The following is a 17405-nucleotide window of genomic DNA, read 5'->3' as shown; positions in this document are numbered from 1 at the left end:
ACGATTCTAGGCCTATCTCCGCGCTGTTGTTGCGGCGTGCGATTTCATAGAAGAATAGCGGCGTTTTGTGTGGATTGTCGAAATAATCAGCCTTTAGTTTATGATAGTGTTTTTAATATAATTTATTACTAAAGAATTACGTGTTAAAATTATAGTTTCTATTAATACTATTAGGCCTAGGCCTAATTATTAGTCTCTAAACATATGTCTATTCTAGTAGAGCTGTGTGTGTGACGTGTGTGTGTATAGGTATGACACAATCCGAGTAATAGTCAGCAAAATTAAACAATAAACATTACACAAAAATACAGTTTTTATTCTCGTCCAATCTTCCCATCTCATGTGTTCATATACGCGCATTTTTAAAGTTCCTTTGAGTACACATGCATTGTTTGATAATAAAATAGCAGAATTAAAAAAAATACAGTACACAAATTATACACATTCTTTATTCTTGTGGGTCTAAGCTTTCTTTGGGCTATGTTCAATGAATTACTACTTAGTTTAATGTCTTGCCTAGCTGTCGATTAGCCTCGACTCGACACATTTTGTGTGAAGAAGAGTGCGCGAAGGCAATCGCGTGAATTGACTTACGCCCGTATTCTTAAACCTTACTTTAGTCGTAGTTCGAAGTTCGACTTGGAAAAGTCGTAGTTCGAGCTATTACTTCAAATTCGATTCAAAAACGATGTAGTCGAAGTTTGCAGTTCGACTTAATGAAGTCGAGCTTCTAGTCGAGGTTACAACGGCTGGTGCAATACGTCTAGTAAATAACCAATCAGACGATCTCACGAAGGGCGACGACCCTGGATATGCCCCTGGATTTACTGAAGCGCAAAATATAAACATTCGCCGCGATAGGCCTAGGATATCTTTTTTATGTTTCACCGTGAAATTGAAATGCCGAAAATTTCCGAATTCGAACGATGTACCTTAGTTGCCCTTGTGGAAAAATACAAGGGTACATTAGAATGCAAAGAAAATAATTTCAGAATGATAGAAAAAAAGAACGAAGGATGGAGGGCTGTTGAACAAGAATTCAACGACACAGTTGCAGGGTTATCTGAGCATCGGTCGGCAGCTCAGCTGCGAAAATGCTGGGCTAATATAAAGGCCAAAGCTAAAAAAGAGGTTGCAGTGGCAAATCGCCAAAAAAAAGCAACAGGCGGAGGTCCACCTCCAGCGGAGCCTTCGGAAGAGGCTATGAAAATTGCTGAAATTATTCCTCAGCAATTTCATTCACTTGGAAACATTTTTGACAGCGATGGTATGTTATAATTTATACTTGCATGTCCTAACCTAGCTAGGCTATGGCCTAGTTAGGACCTAGCTTTATTATTAGCCCGGGCGTAATTGTATATATTTTAGCTTACCTAGGTCTAGGCCTACTGCTACAGCAGTACTAGCCTAGGCCTAGGACAATATAATCAATACTTTAAACTTCATCATTCATCGTCACCAACTATTGTTTAAATAATGTAACTAAACAAAGAAGGATGAATACATGTTGTATGCAAGATATTTACATTTATTTATGCACCTTATTGTGATGTACATCCAGTCAAGGGTATTTATTCTATATGCCTACATTCACATTCATATATCATCCATACTGAAGTAAATAACATAAGGAAAAGCCCTGAGTACACCTCCACTTAAAAGTATACAGTACCATGTACTGTAATCGTTCACATTCATATATACACATTTAAGTACACTATATAACAGCCATCCCCTGCATTGATAATTTTAGTTGACCTGTACTGTATGCCAAATATTTACATTCTGCATCTTATCACATAAAGCACAATGTTTTTGAAAGTTAATTAAGTTCTTTAAAAGCAACATCACGACGAACATTGTTAATAGATTATTAACATTACTTTTCTTTGTTTATATAGGTACAACAGTGATAATTCCCGTTGATATAGGTCAACAGAAAATTATAATAGAAGATGGGTCTATGGATGAAGAGATAACTAGCCTAGCTGGTTGCAGTACCATGCCACAAATCTCTAAGTTGACGGAACCTGCAAAAAAAAAGAAAAAAAATGATGAAATGATAAGAGATGAGCATGTTGTCAATATGCAATTAGTTGAACAACAATTACAGAATGCCAATAATGAGCATGAAAAAAAAATGGAGTTGATGGATAAACAAATGGAGTATGCATTGATCGAGCACAACTTCAAGGTGCAATTATTGAAATTAAAATTAAGGAAGGTAGAAGCAAAATTAAATGAATCATAAATTAGTCAACATACACTACAGTATTGCAATTTATATGTTCTAAATAATAATAATTAAGTTGTAAATAATAATAAAAACAATATATTGTTAATACTGTACTTTATTTAAAAAATTCTTAAATAATTAATATAATTATAATTACAAAACTAATTGAAATCATACTTTTGTGAAATCATATTACATAAGTTGTGTATAAATTTAATTAATTAGTATTTATAATTATTTGCACAAAATCGATATTTTAAAAAACATGTTTTTGCAACTAGGCCTACCTAGGCCTATTTATAAATATTTAAAGATTTAAAAATAGACTTGAACTAGTCTAGCCTAGGCCTATTCAGTATTTTATGCATCCTTATTTATTCTTTAATATTAATATATTTATAGATTATAATATAGGAAAGCAGTTTAGTTGCAATAGAATAAACAAATTCAACCTACACTACCTAGGCCTAGGCTAGGTTAATTATAATTTTATTAAAGTGTATTGTATTTATAAGTAGGGTTAGTCCTACTATTCTATTTTGTATGTTATTAATAATTATTAGTATAGTAGGCTAGTTGGCCCATATAGCCTCTACTAGTAGGCCCTCCTAGTAGTATGTTATGTTATTAATTAATTATTCATTAGTAGTAACTAGGCTAGGTAGTCTGTAGTAGGCTAGTACTCTAGCTATTGTGCTTTATTTACAGGCCGAACATTTTAACCTCAATAGAGGCTAGTACACCTCTCTGAGAATATCTACTACTAGGCCTAGACGTAGTCCGGACCTAAGCTATGCATATATCTATCCAGAGTAGTAGAAGGCCTTTTGAGGTAGTGTGATGCCTAGGTAGGCTAGGCCTCTAGTTAGCATGCTAGCTCTCATGACATGCAAACTGCCTCTTTTGATTACTGGTAACGTTATAATTGTTTTACTGTACTTACACATAAGAATATGATACTACAGTATAATCTATCCAAAATTTAACTTTTCACGTTGTTCATATCAAAATGTATTGCTATTAAATTACACAATGTACAGAGGAGAGTAACATGCATGTGTGCTTCGTTCGTCGTCGACTCCAACACAAGCATGATGATGGAAGAGGGAAATTATGTTACAATGTTTATGACGTACCTTGATGACGGGTGTCCTTATGTAAAATATTGGTCGATTATAGCTTGTCTGTAGACTCTACCAGCTAATGCATCCTCTACATTTTCATCACCATTAACTTCTTCATCGATTTCAATATCTACATCATCCCGTATAAATTCTACATTTCTTATAATGGTGATGTTGTGTAGGCAAGCTACAGCAACTATGGTTGTTAGGGTTGTTTCAAGCTTTAAGCGTAAATAATTTAAACAATTGAATTTACGCTTCCAGTTCCCAAACAACCGCTCAACTGAATTCCTGGTTCTAATTTGGGACCGGTTGTACCTCTGTTGAGGCCTCCTATCAGGATTGATAACTGGTGTCAGGAGGTACCTCTTGCACCCATAACCAGAATCTCCAAGTAGCACACCGTTGTGTACTCGACGTTCAAATTCTTCGCAAATTAAACTATTTTCAAAAATACGAGAGTCGTGCACGGACCCTTGCCATCTAGCCACAATGTCTCTAATCATTAGACGATGGTCACCTATAACTTGGACATTTATAGAAAAATATCCCTTTCTGTTCCGAAATAGTTCGGCTTCCTGTCCACCTGGACAAGGTATCCGTACGTGCGTGCAGTCGATACATCCGATTACATTAGGGAAACCAGCAATCGCCCTAAATCCTTGTTGAACGATATCTCTGCCATCACCCGTTGGAAACACAATCCACCTTCTATTCTCCTGTGCTAAAGCTCGAGAAACTTTTGCGATTATTCTGGAAAGGGTAGGTTGCGATATGTTTTTTGCATCCCCGTGCATTAACTGAAATGTTCCAGTAGCAAAATAGCGTAGGGCTACGCAAACCTCTAACAACGGTGGTATTGTTGGGTGACCACCACCTCCTCTTGTATCCTTACGTAAATCAAGAATTCCTAACAATTCAACAATAATCTCTTTAGAAACCCGATACCTTTGGACGAATTGGGAATCGTCATAATCAAATAGGGGGTTTGAACGATCTCTTATTACTTCAATTTCACGATAATTTAAGCGATCATATCGCTGAACACGGGCGTTGAATTGCCTCGCCATGGTTATTAAAAATGGCGGATCAAAATAAAGTCCAACTTAACCAAGTTAAGTCGGACTTCAACATTACAAAAAAAGCCATTTATGACACGGTGTTAAAAAACCCCAATTTGCATTATCAAAATAAATATAAAATAATATTGTAATGAGCTAATAAAAAACTAGACATTTCATAATTCAAAATGCAACAAAAGTGATACGTTTATTCACGACACCTTTTTTATAAACATCGTTTAAAAACCATTTAGTCGACCATTTAGTCTGCCCCATCCAGGACTAAAAAAATCGATCAAAATCCGTCTCGATTTAGTCGAGGTTGGCCTGAATTAGTCGGCGATTTAGTTGTAGTTCGGTTTATGAATTAAAATGACGTCATTTTTAAAGTTTTAGCTCGAACTACGACTAAAATCCGGTTTAAGAATACGGGCGTTAGAATCCTAGACCTACTGTAGAAAGTATCGTATCGCAGTTGTGTAATCGCTTCTTGTTGCTATACGCTTGGGTGCACACGGAACAACACATTTAACTGATGAATTATTCATGTTTATTTTGTGACGTTTCATGAGGGGGTCCCCAACTTATGTACGAAAAAAAAAATCGCGTCCCCTTCAGGCCATTACCGTTGATTGCTTATGGCAGTCAATGGCAATAATCCTGAGTTTGTTTTGAAACTCGGATGCAGGAAGTTCTCTTTTTAACTTCTTAGTTCTAGAGTGAATTTCAACGTCAAACTCAGTGAGGATTTTGCGGCAATTGCCAATTTGGATCTCATTGAGCTGACAAGCATTTTTGTAAAAGATTATACTAATTTTGTTCAAGTACCTTTTTTAATAGATACAGTACTACATATATACATAAATAAACTACATAAAAAAAATATATATAATATATATAATTTTTTTTAAATATTTTTTTCGATCGATATACGGTATTGTTCAGTCTTATCTGAAGATCGTTTAATGTGAAACACAGTGTAATAGACGTCCGTGTTCCATCTTAAATATTCGCTCTTGATTCCAATTGAGCACTTTTGCAGCCTCAACGCATCTATATGAATATATATAAATATGAATACAGAATTAAGATTATAATATACAGCATTTAAAAATTCCCACTATTAATTAATCAAATCACTTTAGATTAAGTTACTACAATCCTGAATTTGATTAAGGTGATTACTAAGCTTTCTCTTAAAGTAGGTCCAAGAGTTACAGACGAATGTATCTTTGACATACAAAGGCTAGGAATGCTAAATTTACCCAAATCCGTACTTGTTATATATATTTGGCTTATATAAGTTTTAAATGAAACTCTTAAACTATTTTTCTCTTTAGAATGGTAATGGTCATTTTATCGTCATTGATGTGATATATTTTCAATTGTTTTGTGTTAGTTCGATTAAAGTTAAACTTTATTCAATTAAACATGTTGTTTTGGGTGTTTTTTTTTTTGCTGCTGTTGGTATCTACAATATCTAAGGTAGGCTATACTTGGGGTAAATTGGGTCTCTAGTCTAACTTTAGAAGGGTATGCCAGGGCCTAGGCAGTGTACAGATAGTCTGTAGGTCATTTGGTATTGTTTACAATGTGCTAAGTCATATAGCTTTGGTAGCTGGGATAGTTGGGGAAAGGGGGTCTCTAGTCTAACTTTAGAGGGGTCTGCCAGGGCCAAGGCAGTGTACAGATAGTCTGTAATAGGTCATTTGTATGGCTTACAATGTGCTAAATCATATAACATTGGTTGCTGGTGGTATCTACAATATCTAAGCTGGGATAGTTGGGGAAAGGGGTGTCTCTAGTCTAACTTTAGAGGGGTCTGTCAGGACCAAGGCAGTGTACAAATAGTCTGTAATAAGGTAATTTGGTATTTCATACAATGTGCTAAATCATATAACATTGGTTGCTGGTGGTATCTACATTATCTAAGCTGGGCTAGTTGAGGGAAGGGGGGTCTCTAGTCTAACTATAGGGTGTCTGGCACTTGCGGTGCAGCAGACAATTAGTCTGTTGTTATCTATTTAGTATTGTATGAACACAACTTGTTCATTTGGCATTAATTTTGAGTGGTACCTCACTCATCTATGCTAACCCCCTTTTAGGCCCTCCCTCAGGGGGTCTGGCGGGCCTTTTGCAGCAGAGAAAAAGTATGTCGTTTGTGATACTGGTATAAGGATGCCAATGGGCATCCCATGGTGGTAAAATTAAGTGGTATCTCTCTCATCTGGGTCGATTTATTAGCACGTTTCGGGTCCCCCGGTCTAGCAGTGGGTACCCGACAGACTCCCATTTTCATTGACTTCAAGTGACCCCCAAAACACTTAAATAGTCAGATATTGGCACCTAGCTCATCTAATTCAAAGCAAACAATTGTCAAATTGGCTGCCAGCCAATGAATTTTTGGTTAAATTTATCCATCCATCCATTTCCCCCCGTTTTTAAAACTTAATTTAAACTACAAAATAACCTATTCAAAGTATGATTTAATTAATCTTCATTTTTCTTATTTTTGGGGGATAATTCATCTTTAACATTTGGTTAAACACTTGATAATTTTACTACTGTACACCTTGGACATATTGAAAAATAATAAAAAAATATTAATTTATAAGAAGTCAAAAGAATATAATATAGTTTATTCATTAGAAAGTTTTCAGAGAATCCGTCTAAAGATAATACTACCGCACAAAAGATCACAATAGTAGTGAAATAATGAATGTTTTTATTTATCCAAATCATAAACATTCATTATAATTCATTCATATAATTTCCATTGTAAACTCAATATTGTCATGAAATGTTTAAAATATTCTTGTTCTGAAACCTGGCAATGCACGAAACAATGTTTTAGTCGCGTGCAACAAGACTCTACAGCTCACTATGTCGGTCGGTTGGTCGGTAAACACTAACTAACTTCAGCGCGCGACTGCAGCCATGAATATGGCCTTGTTTTTGTAAGAGATGGTTACAATAGTATACAATGACAGAACCAGGTTGTGTCACACGTTTCAAACCGGATAATCCAAACTGACCTTGTATCAGGATTTAAGGATCAGGATGTTCCTATAAGTATGGATGAATTAGTTTGATTTTAAACCATTCGACTATTTAGTATTAATAGGTAATAGTTTGATTTGACTTGGGCGATCAATATTGTATTCAGTTTTCTATAAAAGGTATGTGACTTTGTTAATAGGCCTAATTATGATTAATGAATGTATTAGTTTTAGCATAAGATTCTTTAAGTAGCAGTTTTTAAACTTTAATAGGGACGATTAAATTTGAGTAATGTTAACCTACTGGAAAGCGTGTAGACTGACAGTAGTTTGTATATCCGATACTATTGTATCACCGTCATGGTGTTTAATCGCTAAACTTGTTATTCGTACTAGAATCGGCTGCAGACATAATTTATACGTTATTTCGTCATATATTTCTAGTGATTGTCGATATTTGAATGGGAAGAGAGTCTAAACTGGAATTTGTAAACTCGAAATGGACATGCGCAAACAGTAGTCTGTAAGACCGATTTTTAGTAAATAACTCGTTTAATAATCCGTTTTGGCTGTCAACGTAGCCGGTTATAATTACGTCGGATTTATAATTGAATAATGGTCAAAACAATACTTTCTCTATTGTAGTAAATACTTTTAGCGAATTGTGTGTGGAGATGAAGAATGTTTAAGACGAATGTTCATCGGAAATTATAAATTTTGTTTACTTTAAAGTTTGGGTATGTGAGTCACTCCAAAACCTTAAGGAGTAACTCCCCTAACCGTGATGCATAATACTAATTCTAGTTTAGTTTAAGATTGTTCTGTACAGCAGACAACGGAGTCAAAAAAAGTCGAGCGACGTTTTTTGTAATAAATATGTCTTGTTCATTAATATGCCTATAGTGTTATTGTAATGAATAAAATAAATGTTGAATTAATTGAATCGAATTGAATATAAAATAAAACTTTGTGCGGGAAAATTCCCCAGCTAATCAAAAGTGTACGCTCCTGTAACATATTATTTGTTCAAACGATCCCAAAGAAAAACAAGATTGAGGCCAACGTTTGCGTTTTCTATCAAATAAACAGGATGTTACAAATTGAAATGATTAACTATGTGGTTAATACTACAAGAAACACTCGCTTGGTTTCACTTTACACTCGTAATTGTATCGAAGTATTGAAGCACTTATTTACGCAATCCACATATATTTTTTCAGATGACAAAACTGCATCGTTTTTCTATTGTTTTAAAAATGACATTAAATTACCATCACGCACAAATATAAGCAAAACACACACGACCCTCATCATTCGCTATATTATCATTTTTTAAAGAATCGCTTGGAATGTAACAAAGTAGTCTTTTTACAAAAACGCCTTCACGGCAAACAACAGACCATAGAGATATTATAGTGAACTATAATATCTCTATGAACAGACTAACCGTTGTTTAATTAGAAGATCGTTCAAGATTACAATGCAATACTACGGTTGCGTAAATACATACGAATCATTACAAGGATTCTTACAAGTACAAGGACTACAACAGCTAATAGACACATATATGAAACAAAAAAAAGTTAGACTATATTTTTTTCCTTTACTTCAGTTTGTTTAACACTAATCGATCCATCTCCTGCAATGTAAGTATACATAGTCTAATGATTATACTGAATGTGGTTGTAAATGAAATTGTTCTTGTTACGTGAAGAAAAGTGAAAAACGTTGAAACTCGCCCAACGTGATCGTGCGTTTTTTCACTTCCGTTCACGTAATAAGGTACAAGGTATGTAAGTAATAATTTCATTTAAATTATTTCTTTGGAAGGAGATGTATTTATTCAATACGAGCATATTAAAGTTACGCCTCAATAAAAGTCCACTGCTGCTTATTCTTCTCGTGAGATATACCATATTATATCCATTTATCACTTGATTTTTGCACGGTGACACTGGTTCAAGTTTGCCATATAGACATAATACATTCCGCAAATGTACATTATTTCTGTAAGAAAGTGGGAGAGTACCATTCCTGGTCGGAAATGCATTTTAGTTCAGAAGTCCTATGTACATTATGGACATAATGTTAGATATTGTGATTATATAATTCTATAGCTAAATAATTTTGTCAAAACGCCGTCCAGGATAGGCTATGCAACCTACCTGTCCCAAACCTGTCATAAACATTCATGAACAGAAAGTTAAGTTATAGAAACTAAACTTCCTATGTGTCTTTTGTTTTCTGGTGTCGCCCAGAAAACGCTATGTATAAAACGCCACAAATGCCTAAATAATCTATCCACCATTTTCCATTTAGGTGTGACACAGCAATAAAAGAAATTCTAGAGAAATTCCACTCAAATATGAAACTTCATTGCACTGAATTTATAAAGGTACTTTTCTTTACTTTATTCAAATATATTTGATTACTTAATAGGTCTATGATTGTATAAAAGACCTTGATTTTTTTTATATGTAGATTTGGAAAAATTATGACACAGACAAAAGCAATTTCATTGAAGCAAAAGAACTTAAGGTTAGTAAGAGCCGCGTAATTTTCCCGGTACACTATCTTAACAAATATACTTTAAGTCTCCAGGACCTCAGCTCCAGCATGGGTGAGGACCTCAGCTCCAGCATGGGTGAGGTCCTCAGCTCCAGCATGGGTGAGGTCCTCAGCTCCAGCATGGGTGAGAACATTTTGAAAAATAAAAACTTGCTATTGACATAAAACGAAATATATATAGTCTCCAGGACCAGCACCAACATGGTTGACAAGGCAATTTTGAAAAATTGTGTTTAATTTAAACGAATTGTTTTATAAGCGAGACATTTAAAACAAACAAACAAAATAATACTGTTTGTAGTACACGACACATCATATCGTATACTGTACTAGGCGATAGATTCTGTACAATTACCTTGATTTCAGACAATATAAATCTTGGCTTCAAGAATAGGTTACTAAACTTGAAAGTAGCAAAATTATTTATATTCATTCCTTATTTAGAATTTTGTTCGAGATTTATTGGCAAGTACACCAGACAAAGTGTATGATCAGAAGGTGATTGACGACTATACAGAAACAGTTGTAAGGAAACACATTGCTTGCCACATATTAAAATTACTCTTCGTAATAATAATAATGCATAAATTCAAGCAATCAAAAACCAAAATAGAGCGCTTTCACAATAGTTCAATTCGGTACATAATTATAACATAATGTCTGCTCGTGATCGGAATTGGAATTTTACGGTGATTTTTTTGTAATACAAAATTTGATTTTCCTTTTAATTGTAGGCCTAAATTGAATCGTTATTTTTAACATTTTTGAATTCTAAAATTTTAATTTGTATATTTATTTTTTTGTAATCTAGAAATGTAATCCCGCAATTCAGTTCATACTGCTATGGCCAATATGTAGAAAGAATCCGTACATTGTTTTCTTTGTATTTTTGTAAATAAATGAACCAGCGTATATTATATTGACTCACATAAACAATTTGTGTTGAGTAAATATAAATTTCATATAAAACATACTGCCTTTCTTTTTCCTCTGTTCACATAGATTGACATTTTCGACATGAACAATGATGGCAAATTCAGCATTCATGAATTGGCTAAGTAAGCTTTAACTTTAATGTAATAGATGTGTGAATGGGGGGTGGGTAGGGGGGGGGGGTGTGTCTGCGTGTGTGTGTGTGTTAGCACACCATTGTTAGCACCATGTTGTTACAACATAATAGCCTGCTCAACTGTCTTGTTAGTAAAATGCATTCAATTTCAGGAAACAAGCCGAGACGAACAGCCTTCTAAACAAGCAGCCAGGCCGGCCAGGTATATGGTACTCGGGCTTCAATTTGTATTTTTTACTGTAGGCCTATAATGATGGGCTAATCTTTATATATGAGTTACACACTTTCATATCAATTGATCCTAAATGGTCCAATTATCTAAGAACAAAGTTCTAGTGTTTCAGCTGTTCCAATAAAATATTCTTGTATAGCGCCATTTACAAAATTACCCCTTCCTGACCATTGATCCTAATTTCATGACCACCAAGACATAACAACATTAATATTCAAAGGACTATATTAATTTTGTGGGACAAGTAGTCTCGTCTCTTCTTCTTTGTAATTTTTTTTTTTTTACCATAACAACACTTATGTGATATTATGAACACCACATAAATAGCAGGGGTAGAAGTAATACTGACCAAAATTGGAGGAAATCAGAGCTGTGTCTGTAATTAGTTGCATTTGAAAATGTCGCTAGAAAAAAGAAAGAAAGAAAAAACAGAACCCAATCGGTTAAACGGCGACTTGGTATTTGCACTTTTAAATATATTTTTAACCGTGACAGGTTCTCTCGCTTGAAATTTGTACTTGTATCGGTATGCATACCGTACCCATCCGTCTTCAGTAGTCACTGAACTGCTAGTAAATAAATATAAATTATAAAAGTGTGGGAATATCCTGCAACTCAAAGACTACTGGACTGAATTGTGCGGACAACACATTCGTCTATCTGTCAATTCAAACAAAACATGGGTTGTAGGCGCTGGCTATATATTGCACATTCGTGCTGGTGATTCGCCAAGTGACAAAATAAAAACCAGTTTCAGTTCACCTCGGTGTTGACTGAATAAAAAATCGACGTAATACAGTTCATTTGTGCGCACATAATTTGTTTTTGTTAAAATTATTCTTTCTTTCGTCTACAAATCCTATTTACTACTTCAACATGGTGTATGCATTTCATAAAGTTGTTGACAATTATTTTGCAGATTGTTGCCAGTTGAAGAAAATTTTGTAAAACAATTCCAGGTATTTAAAAGCCATAACTATCTGTTTTATATGTTTATTGTTTATTTGAGGGAGGTGTTGAAACAAGGCCATATACATGGCTGCAGTCCCGTGCGCAAATTTGAATTAGTGTTTACCGACCGAACGACTGAGTGGGCTATAGAGTCGCGTTGCACGCGACTAACGACTAAAAATACAACACAATTAATATCAAGGAGTGATAAAATACAGTAAAAATTGTATAAAAATGCTTGGTAAATGTCATGTCAATCAATGAATTCTACTAGAAATAGAAATGTGTTGTAATACGATATTATAGCTGGCTTATTTCGCCTCTCTTGTAGGCCTATATACGCATGTGGCGTCAAAATTATGTTCTATAGGGACGTTTTACGGATGGTTTATTCGAGTAAATACGGTATACAATATTTAACTATCCAAATCCTAGGAATACCCCGTGATATTTTATATCAAAGAAACGTCTAGTTTCTGACGTTTAATGACGGAACTACAATAATTTTAAATTAAAGATTTTGAAAACTTACGACTAATTTTCTTGGCTTATTTTTATTTTTCTATATAAGCTTAAAATATTAGCATGCATTGTTGTTGAATAAAAAAAAACAATACATAGTTCTTATTTTACATTTTATACAAATTCAATTTATTTTTTAGAATGTAAGCTTGACTGAATTCGAAGCAATATTTCAACATTATGATTACGTAAGCCTCTTTTTGCACTAATATTTTTTTCGTTCTAATTATTGATAATAATATTAGTTTGTTTTTTAATTTTTGGATTAGTCTAGATTTGTATTATTTGTTTATTTCTAGAATAATGATAATACAATTAAAGGAGATGAAATAACGGCATTTGTCAAAGATGTTATGAATGCACAGGGGTTAACAGTAAGTATTAAGACCAACTAATTATGGGCACATCAGTGTTGCTGCATTGTTTAAAAAACCAATCTCATGACATGTGTTTATTGAATATAGACTACGTAGTGAGCAACAGTAAAAAAACCATGATCAATTGACCGTCAAGAAGTGTTACTTTTAGACAGTTGTATCAGCTTCCAAAAGCCGCTGTTGTATTGTATATGTAGTGTTTTAGGCCTAGATTTGATATTCAATTTGTTGGCTCTTTCTCTCATTAATGAACCATAGCAATCAAAATACTGCCTCTCTTGTTGAGAATAAAATTATGGCAGTAATAATTGTTGTATCGCTACCATCCTTTGATCCTACTGAAAGAAATTTAAACCTTGGTGTTTTTCATTTACTTCTTTTGCAGACTGCCGAAATGAAAGACATCGAAATCCACGCTGCATGCATTAAAGATCTGTATGGCGGAGTATTACAGAAAGAAAACTTTAAGACTCTGCTATTAAATTAGTAATACTATAATACATCGGTCAAATTGATTAACGACGGTTCTATAATTTGTTGAAATATTTAGGCCTACCTTATAAAAGGTACGGTAGCATGTGAATATTCTGATATTTGCCATTATCATGTTATGTTGTTGTTATACCAAGTATATCAAAAGAATGTTTTTTGTTTATAAAGTCTCTTTCCATCTGCTAGTATGAGTTTTACAAATTTCCAATACAACAATTGTGGGTGGCTCTTATTCCTTTATTTTTTTCCGGTATAATAGAATATACAAAAAGGAGCAAAAGCTGAAAGAATTGTATTTACATGATATAAAAATATAAAAGTATAAATAAATACATCAAAACACAATACAATGATTATAATAGCAATACAAAACATAACAATGCCATTACAATTACTTTATTACAAATTAAACCAATTAATAATAAATAATAAAGATGCTTATATAATATTCCTTTTTTACTAGGATGCTAAGATAAAACTCCATAAAAAGAATGATATAATGCTTATAAAAAATTCAATTTCTAACTATGATGTTATATAAAATTGTGGGTATAAGTGACATCCTGTATCTACGAGTCTGACATTTTTCGAATTTTAAGAAAATCATTTTAAAATCTTATAACAATTTTTTTTTTAAAGTTTTCGAAGGTTTGTAATTATATGAGGGAATCAAATCACTGAAATAATTAGATTTAGACTTATTGCCATTCGTATGTTATACTCACTAGGTTGTAGGTGTAACATTTATTTAGAGCATAACAGTTTTTTTGCTTTCATAGGTAAACAATACAACAACAGTCTTCAGGGAAATTTTCGTTAAAAAACTTTAGGTTCATGCAAACTAAAGCTACTACTCCTCCAAGTAGTTTGCATAATGCAGTAAAATCTGTAGACTAATTATAATGTTTTCATTTGACCTGGATATAAATGTGCAGAATAATAAATATGATATCACATGCTGTTTCGTTGTTCGAAGTTGTTAGTGCGCCCTCAGTTTTTATTTGGAGGTGAGTCGACGAAAAGAGTTAATAATTAGTTGAAAGAGAACAAAGTTATATGTAATCATCAAAGATAAGATTTAGTTGACTTTTGTTAATGTTAGAGAAATGTTATGCTGTAATTAGCACATTCGAGAGAACAGGCTTCACTCACGTGGGACTTTTGTATAATGGCAGCGCGTCTGCTGTCGTGATATGGTACTGTAATAATGTTGGGTGAGAAAAGATATAGGGCGGCAGATGAGCAGGGAGTTGAAAAGGAGGAGAAGCAGTTGGAGGTTACGCCATTGTTGGTGGTTGCGTTGCTGTTGGAGGTTACGTCATTGTTGGTGATTACGTTGCTGTTGGAGGTTACACCATTGTTTTTGACATCAAATTTTCTTTTTTCATGAAGGTGAAAATAAACGTTGAAACTTACCAACGTTTCGTGCGTTAGCATCGCACTTTTTCAAGGTAGTGGTGTCAGCTTGGTTTGCCGACACTGATCATTGCATAGTCACGTGATGTTGTGACATGCGCCCGCTCTGAGTTATTTCTTGAATACCTCTGGGTGAATCCCAGAAGGGTCCGCCCCGGCCGGCCGTCTCACTTCTAACAGGTCATCATATATGTGTGGCAGCCACATTCCTCCTTGGTCTCTGTTCATGTTGTTTCCATTAATTCCAGCAATTATAATTGCTTCTTGCCATCCTCTCTTGTTGATGTTTCCCTCTTTCTTTAACACTTTCGCCTCCCAATTAGGTGTATGGTTTTCCTTTATAGCATGGTCTGTGATTGCAGATTTATGTGTAATGTTTGATTGTGACATTCTGCTTGACCTTGTAATGACTCCTTTCATGTGATCTTCTACATCTTTTTTATGTTCTTTTATTCTGTTTCCCAGTTTTCTACCAGTTTCTCCTATGTATATTAAGTTGCAATTCATACAGGGTACACCATACACTACTCCACTTGTGTCCTCCGGCTTAATCTTATCTTTTGGGTGTACTAGATGCGATCTTAATTTGTTTTGGGGTACAAAGTAAGAGTTAATTTTATGGCTAGTGAGCGTTCTACGTATCTTTTCGGATAGCCCTCTCACATAGGGTAAAGCTACGCTGCCACGCATGTCTTGTTTATTTTCTCCTTTTTTCTGACTATTCTTTTCTTGTTTCTTGTATCACTCTATCGATGGCCCAATTTGGATATTCACATATATTAAGTACTTTTCGGATGTGCTTCATCTCTTCTCTTTTGCTCTGCTGTGTTGTTACAATGTTTTGGCATCTGTCCACTAGTGTGTTGATGACGCTCAGCTTGTGCTCTAGAGGATGATTTGATTTGAAGTTTAAGTATTGGTCAGTATGTGTGGGTTTCCTGTAAATCGAAGTTTTTATAGTACCGTCAGTTTTAGGGTGATGAGGCAGTCCAAGAACGGAAGAGTGTTATCGGTCATTCTTTCTGTAGTAAACTTGATACTTTTAGTAGGGTCTATGGTGTTAAGATGTTTGTTAAGATCTTCTATAGCTTCTTTTTTGACCACAGCTAACACATCATCTACATACCTTCGCCAACAAGTGGGTCTGATGTTGTCATTTGCCCTGCTTATGGCCTCAGTCTCCAACCATTCTAAAAACAGGTTAGCAACGATTGGGCTAATTGGACTTCCCATAGCTATGCCAGATTTTTGCCTGTATATGATGTTTCCAAAACTAAAGTATGCGGTATTCATGACCAGAGACAACAGTTCCATAACATCTTCTACTTTCAGTTTTGTACGGGTTTGTAGCGTTTTGTCAGCCCTCAAGCATTCATGTATTATTTCCAGTGATTTTTCTGTAGGGGTCTTTGTAAACAAAGACACTACATCAAACGAAACAAAGGTTTGGTTAGGTGACACATGAAGATCTTTTAGTTCGGTGGCTAGTTCTTTAGAGTTGTTTATTGAGTGTGTGGTGTTGCCAACCATTGGTTTTAGAATATCTCTTAGAAATTTGGACACCTCATAGTAAATGGAGTCTATACCGTCTACGATTGGCCTCAAAGGCCAATTTGGTTTATGAATTTTAGGTGTGCAATATAGCCTAGGAGTTTTTTCCGCTGTCGGGAATAATTTACATTTTTCCCCATATGTGATTTTCTTTTCATTAAGCAATCTATTTAGGGTATTCACCAAAGCACGTTTATATTTTGGAGTGGGGTTTGATTTGAGTTGTTCATATACTTGGTCGTCGGATAACATCTCATTAACCTTAGCTTTATAATCTGTTGTGTTTACTACAACCGTAGCACGGCCTTTGTCAGCAGGTAACATTTTAATCTCATGATCTTCTTTTAGCAATTTTAGCCCTGTTCTTTCTTTGGCTGATAAGTTTGGAGATGGAGGTTTGTATGATTTTATTAGTGAAACGATCTTACCTCGTATGACATCCTTTTCTTCTATGGGTACCTGTCCCAGGTTTGCTGCCGTTTCGGTGGCTATGATCAACTCATTTATACGTCAAAAATTGCGTGTCGCTACTTGCCAAGACGTAATACTACGTCAAAATCGTAGCACTTTTGTATTGTATGTAGAATCGCTGGCAGTGGTGATTGGAACAGGAATTATCGCATGGCAGTTTATGAATGATGTACGTAAACGATAATCTAAAAATATTTTGAATGACATCATGATAGTCTGTGACCAGATGTTACACTTTCAAACTGTAATTTAATATGTAAACGGGACTTGGCACTGGGACAGAAATTACGGAAAATGCCTTGGCAGTCAATGTGTTAACCGGTATTTGGCTCTCGC

At 34.6% G+C, this 17405-nt stretch overlaps 5 protein-coding genes across 6 annotated transcripts; 2 read left to right on the top strand and 3 right to left on the bottom strand.

Annotated features, from left to right (window-relative positions):
- Positions 1 to 900: 900 nt before the first annotated feature.
- On the top strand, positions 901 to 1278 carry LOC140055404 (myb/SANT-like DNA-binding domain-containing protein 3). Its single transcript, XM_072100743.1, has one exon. It carries the CDS (start codon positions 901 to 903, stop codon positions 1276 to 1278), a length of 378 nt encoding a protein of 125 aa, XP_071956844.1.
- Positions 1279 to 3389: 2111 nt separating this feature from the next.
- On the bottom strand, positions 3390 to 4430 carry LOC140055403 (putative nuclease HARBI1). Its single transcript, XM_072100742.1, has one exon. It carries the CDS (start codon positions 4428 to 4430, stop codon positions 3390 to 3392), a length of 1041 nt encoding a protein of 346 aa, XP_071956843.1.
- A 3098-nt stretch (positions 4431 to 7528) lies between these two features.
- LOC140055747 (calretinin-like) lies at positions 7529 to 14718 on the top strand. 2 transcript variants are annotated; one of them, XM_072101145.1, is made up of 10 exons: positions 7529 to 7600; positions 9033 to 9066; positions 9740 to 9815; positions 9902 to 9958; positions 10433 to 10513; positions 10991 to 11046; positions 12209 to 12248; positions 12903 to 12950; positions 13062 to 13136; positions 13525 to 14717. In XM_072101145.1, coding segments are annotated over exons 2-10 (537 nt in total). In that variant the 5' UTR covers positions 7529 to 7600; positions 9033 to 9064; the 3' UTR covers positions 13627 to 14717. The 2 variants fall into 2 exon arrangements, with proteins under 2 accessions (XP_071957246.1, XP_071957247.1); XM_072101146.1 differs by lacking the exons at positions 7529 to 7600; positions 9033 to 9066 and adding an exon at positions 9087 to 9213 and having other exon boundaries at positions 13525 to 14718.
- A 440-nt stretch (positions 14719 to 15158) lies between these two features.
- LOC140055402 (uncharacterized) lies at positions 15159 to 15737 on the bottom strand. Its single transcript, XM_072100741.1, has one exon. It carries the CDS (start codon positions 15735 to 15737, stop codon positions 15159 to 15161), a length of 579 nt encoding a protein of 192 aa, XP_071956842.1.
- Positions 15738 to 16001: 264 nt separating this feature from the next.
- Positions 16002 to 16922, bottom strand: LOC140055401 (uncharacterized). The gene has a single exon (XM_072100740.1). It carries the CDS (start codon positions 16920 to 16922, stop codon positions 16002 to 16004), a length of 921 nt encoding a protein of 306 aa, XP_071956841.1.
- Between the last annotated feature and the right edge of the window lie 483 nt (positions 16923 to 17405).

The sequence above is a fragment of the Antedon mediterranea genome, chromosome 7, assembly GCF_964355755.1.
Source record: "Antedon mediterranea chromosome 7, ecAntMedi1.1, whole genome shotgun sequence".
Classification (NCBI taxonomy): Eukaryota; Metazoa; Echinodermata; class Crinoidea; order Comatulida; family Antedonidae; genus Antedon; species Antedon mediterranea.
The sequence above is the reverse complement of the archived record's forward strand: the minus strand, read 5'-3'. Positions and strand labels throughout refer to the sequence as shown.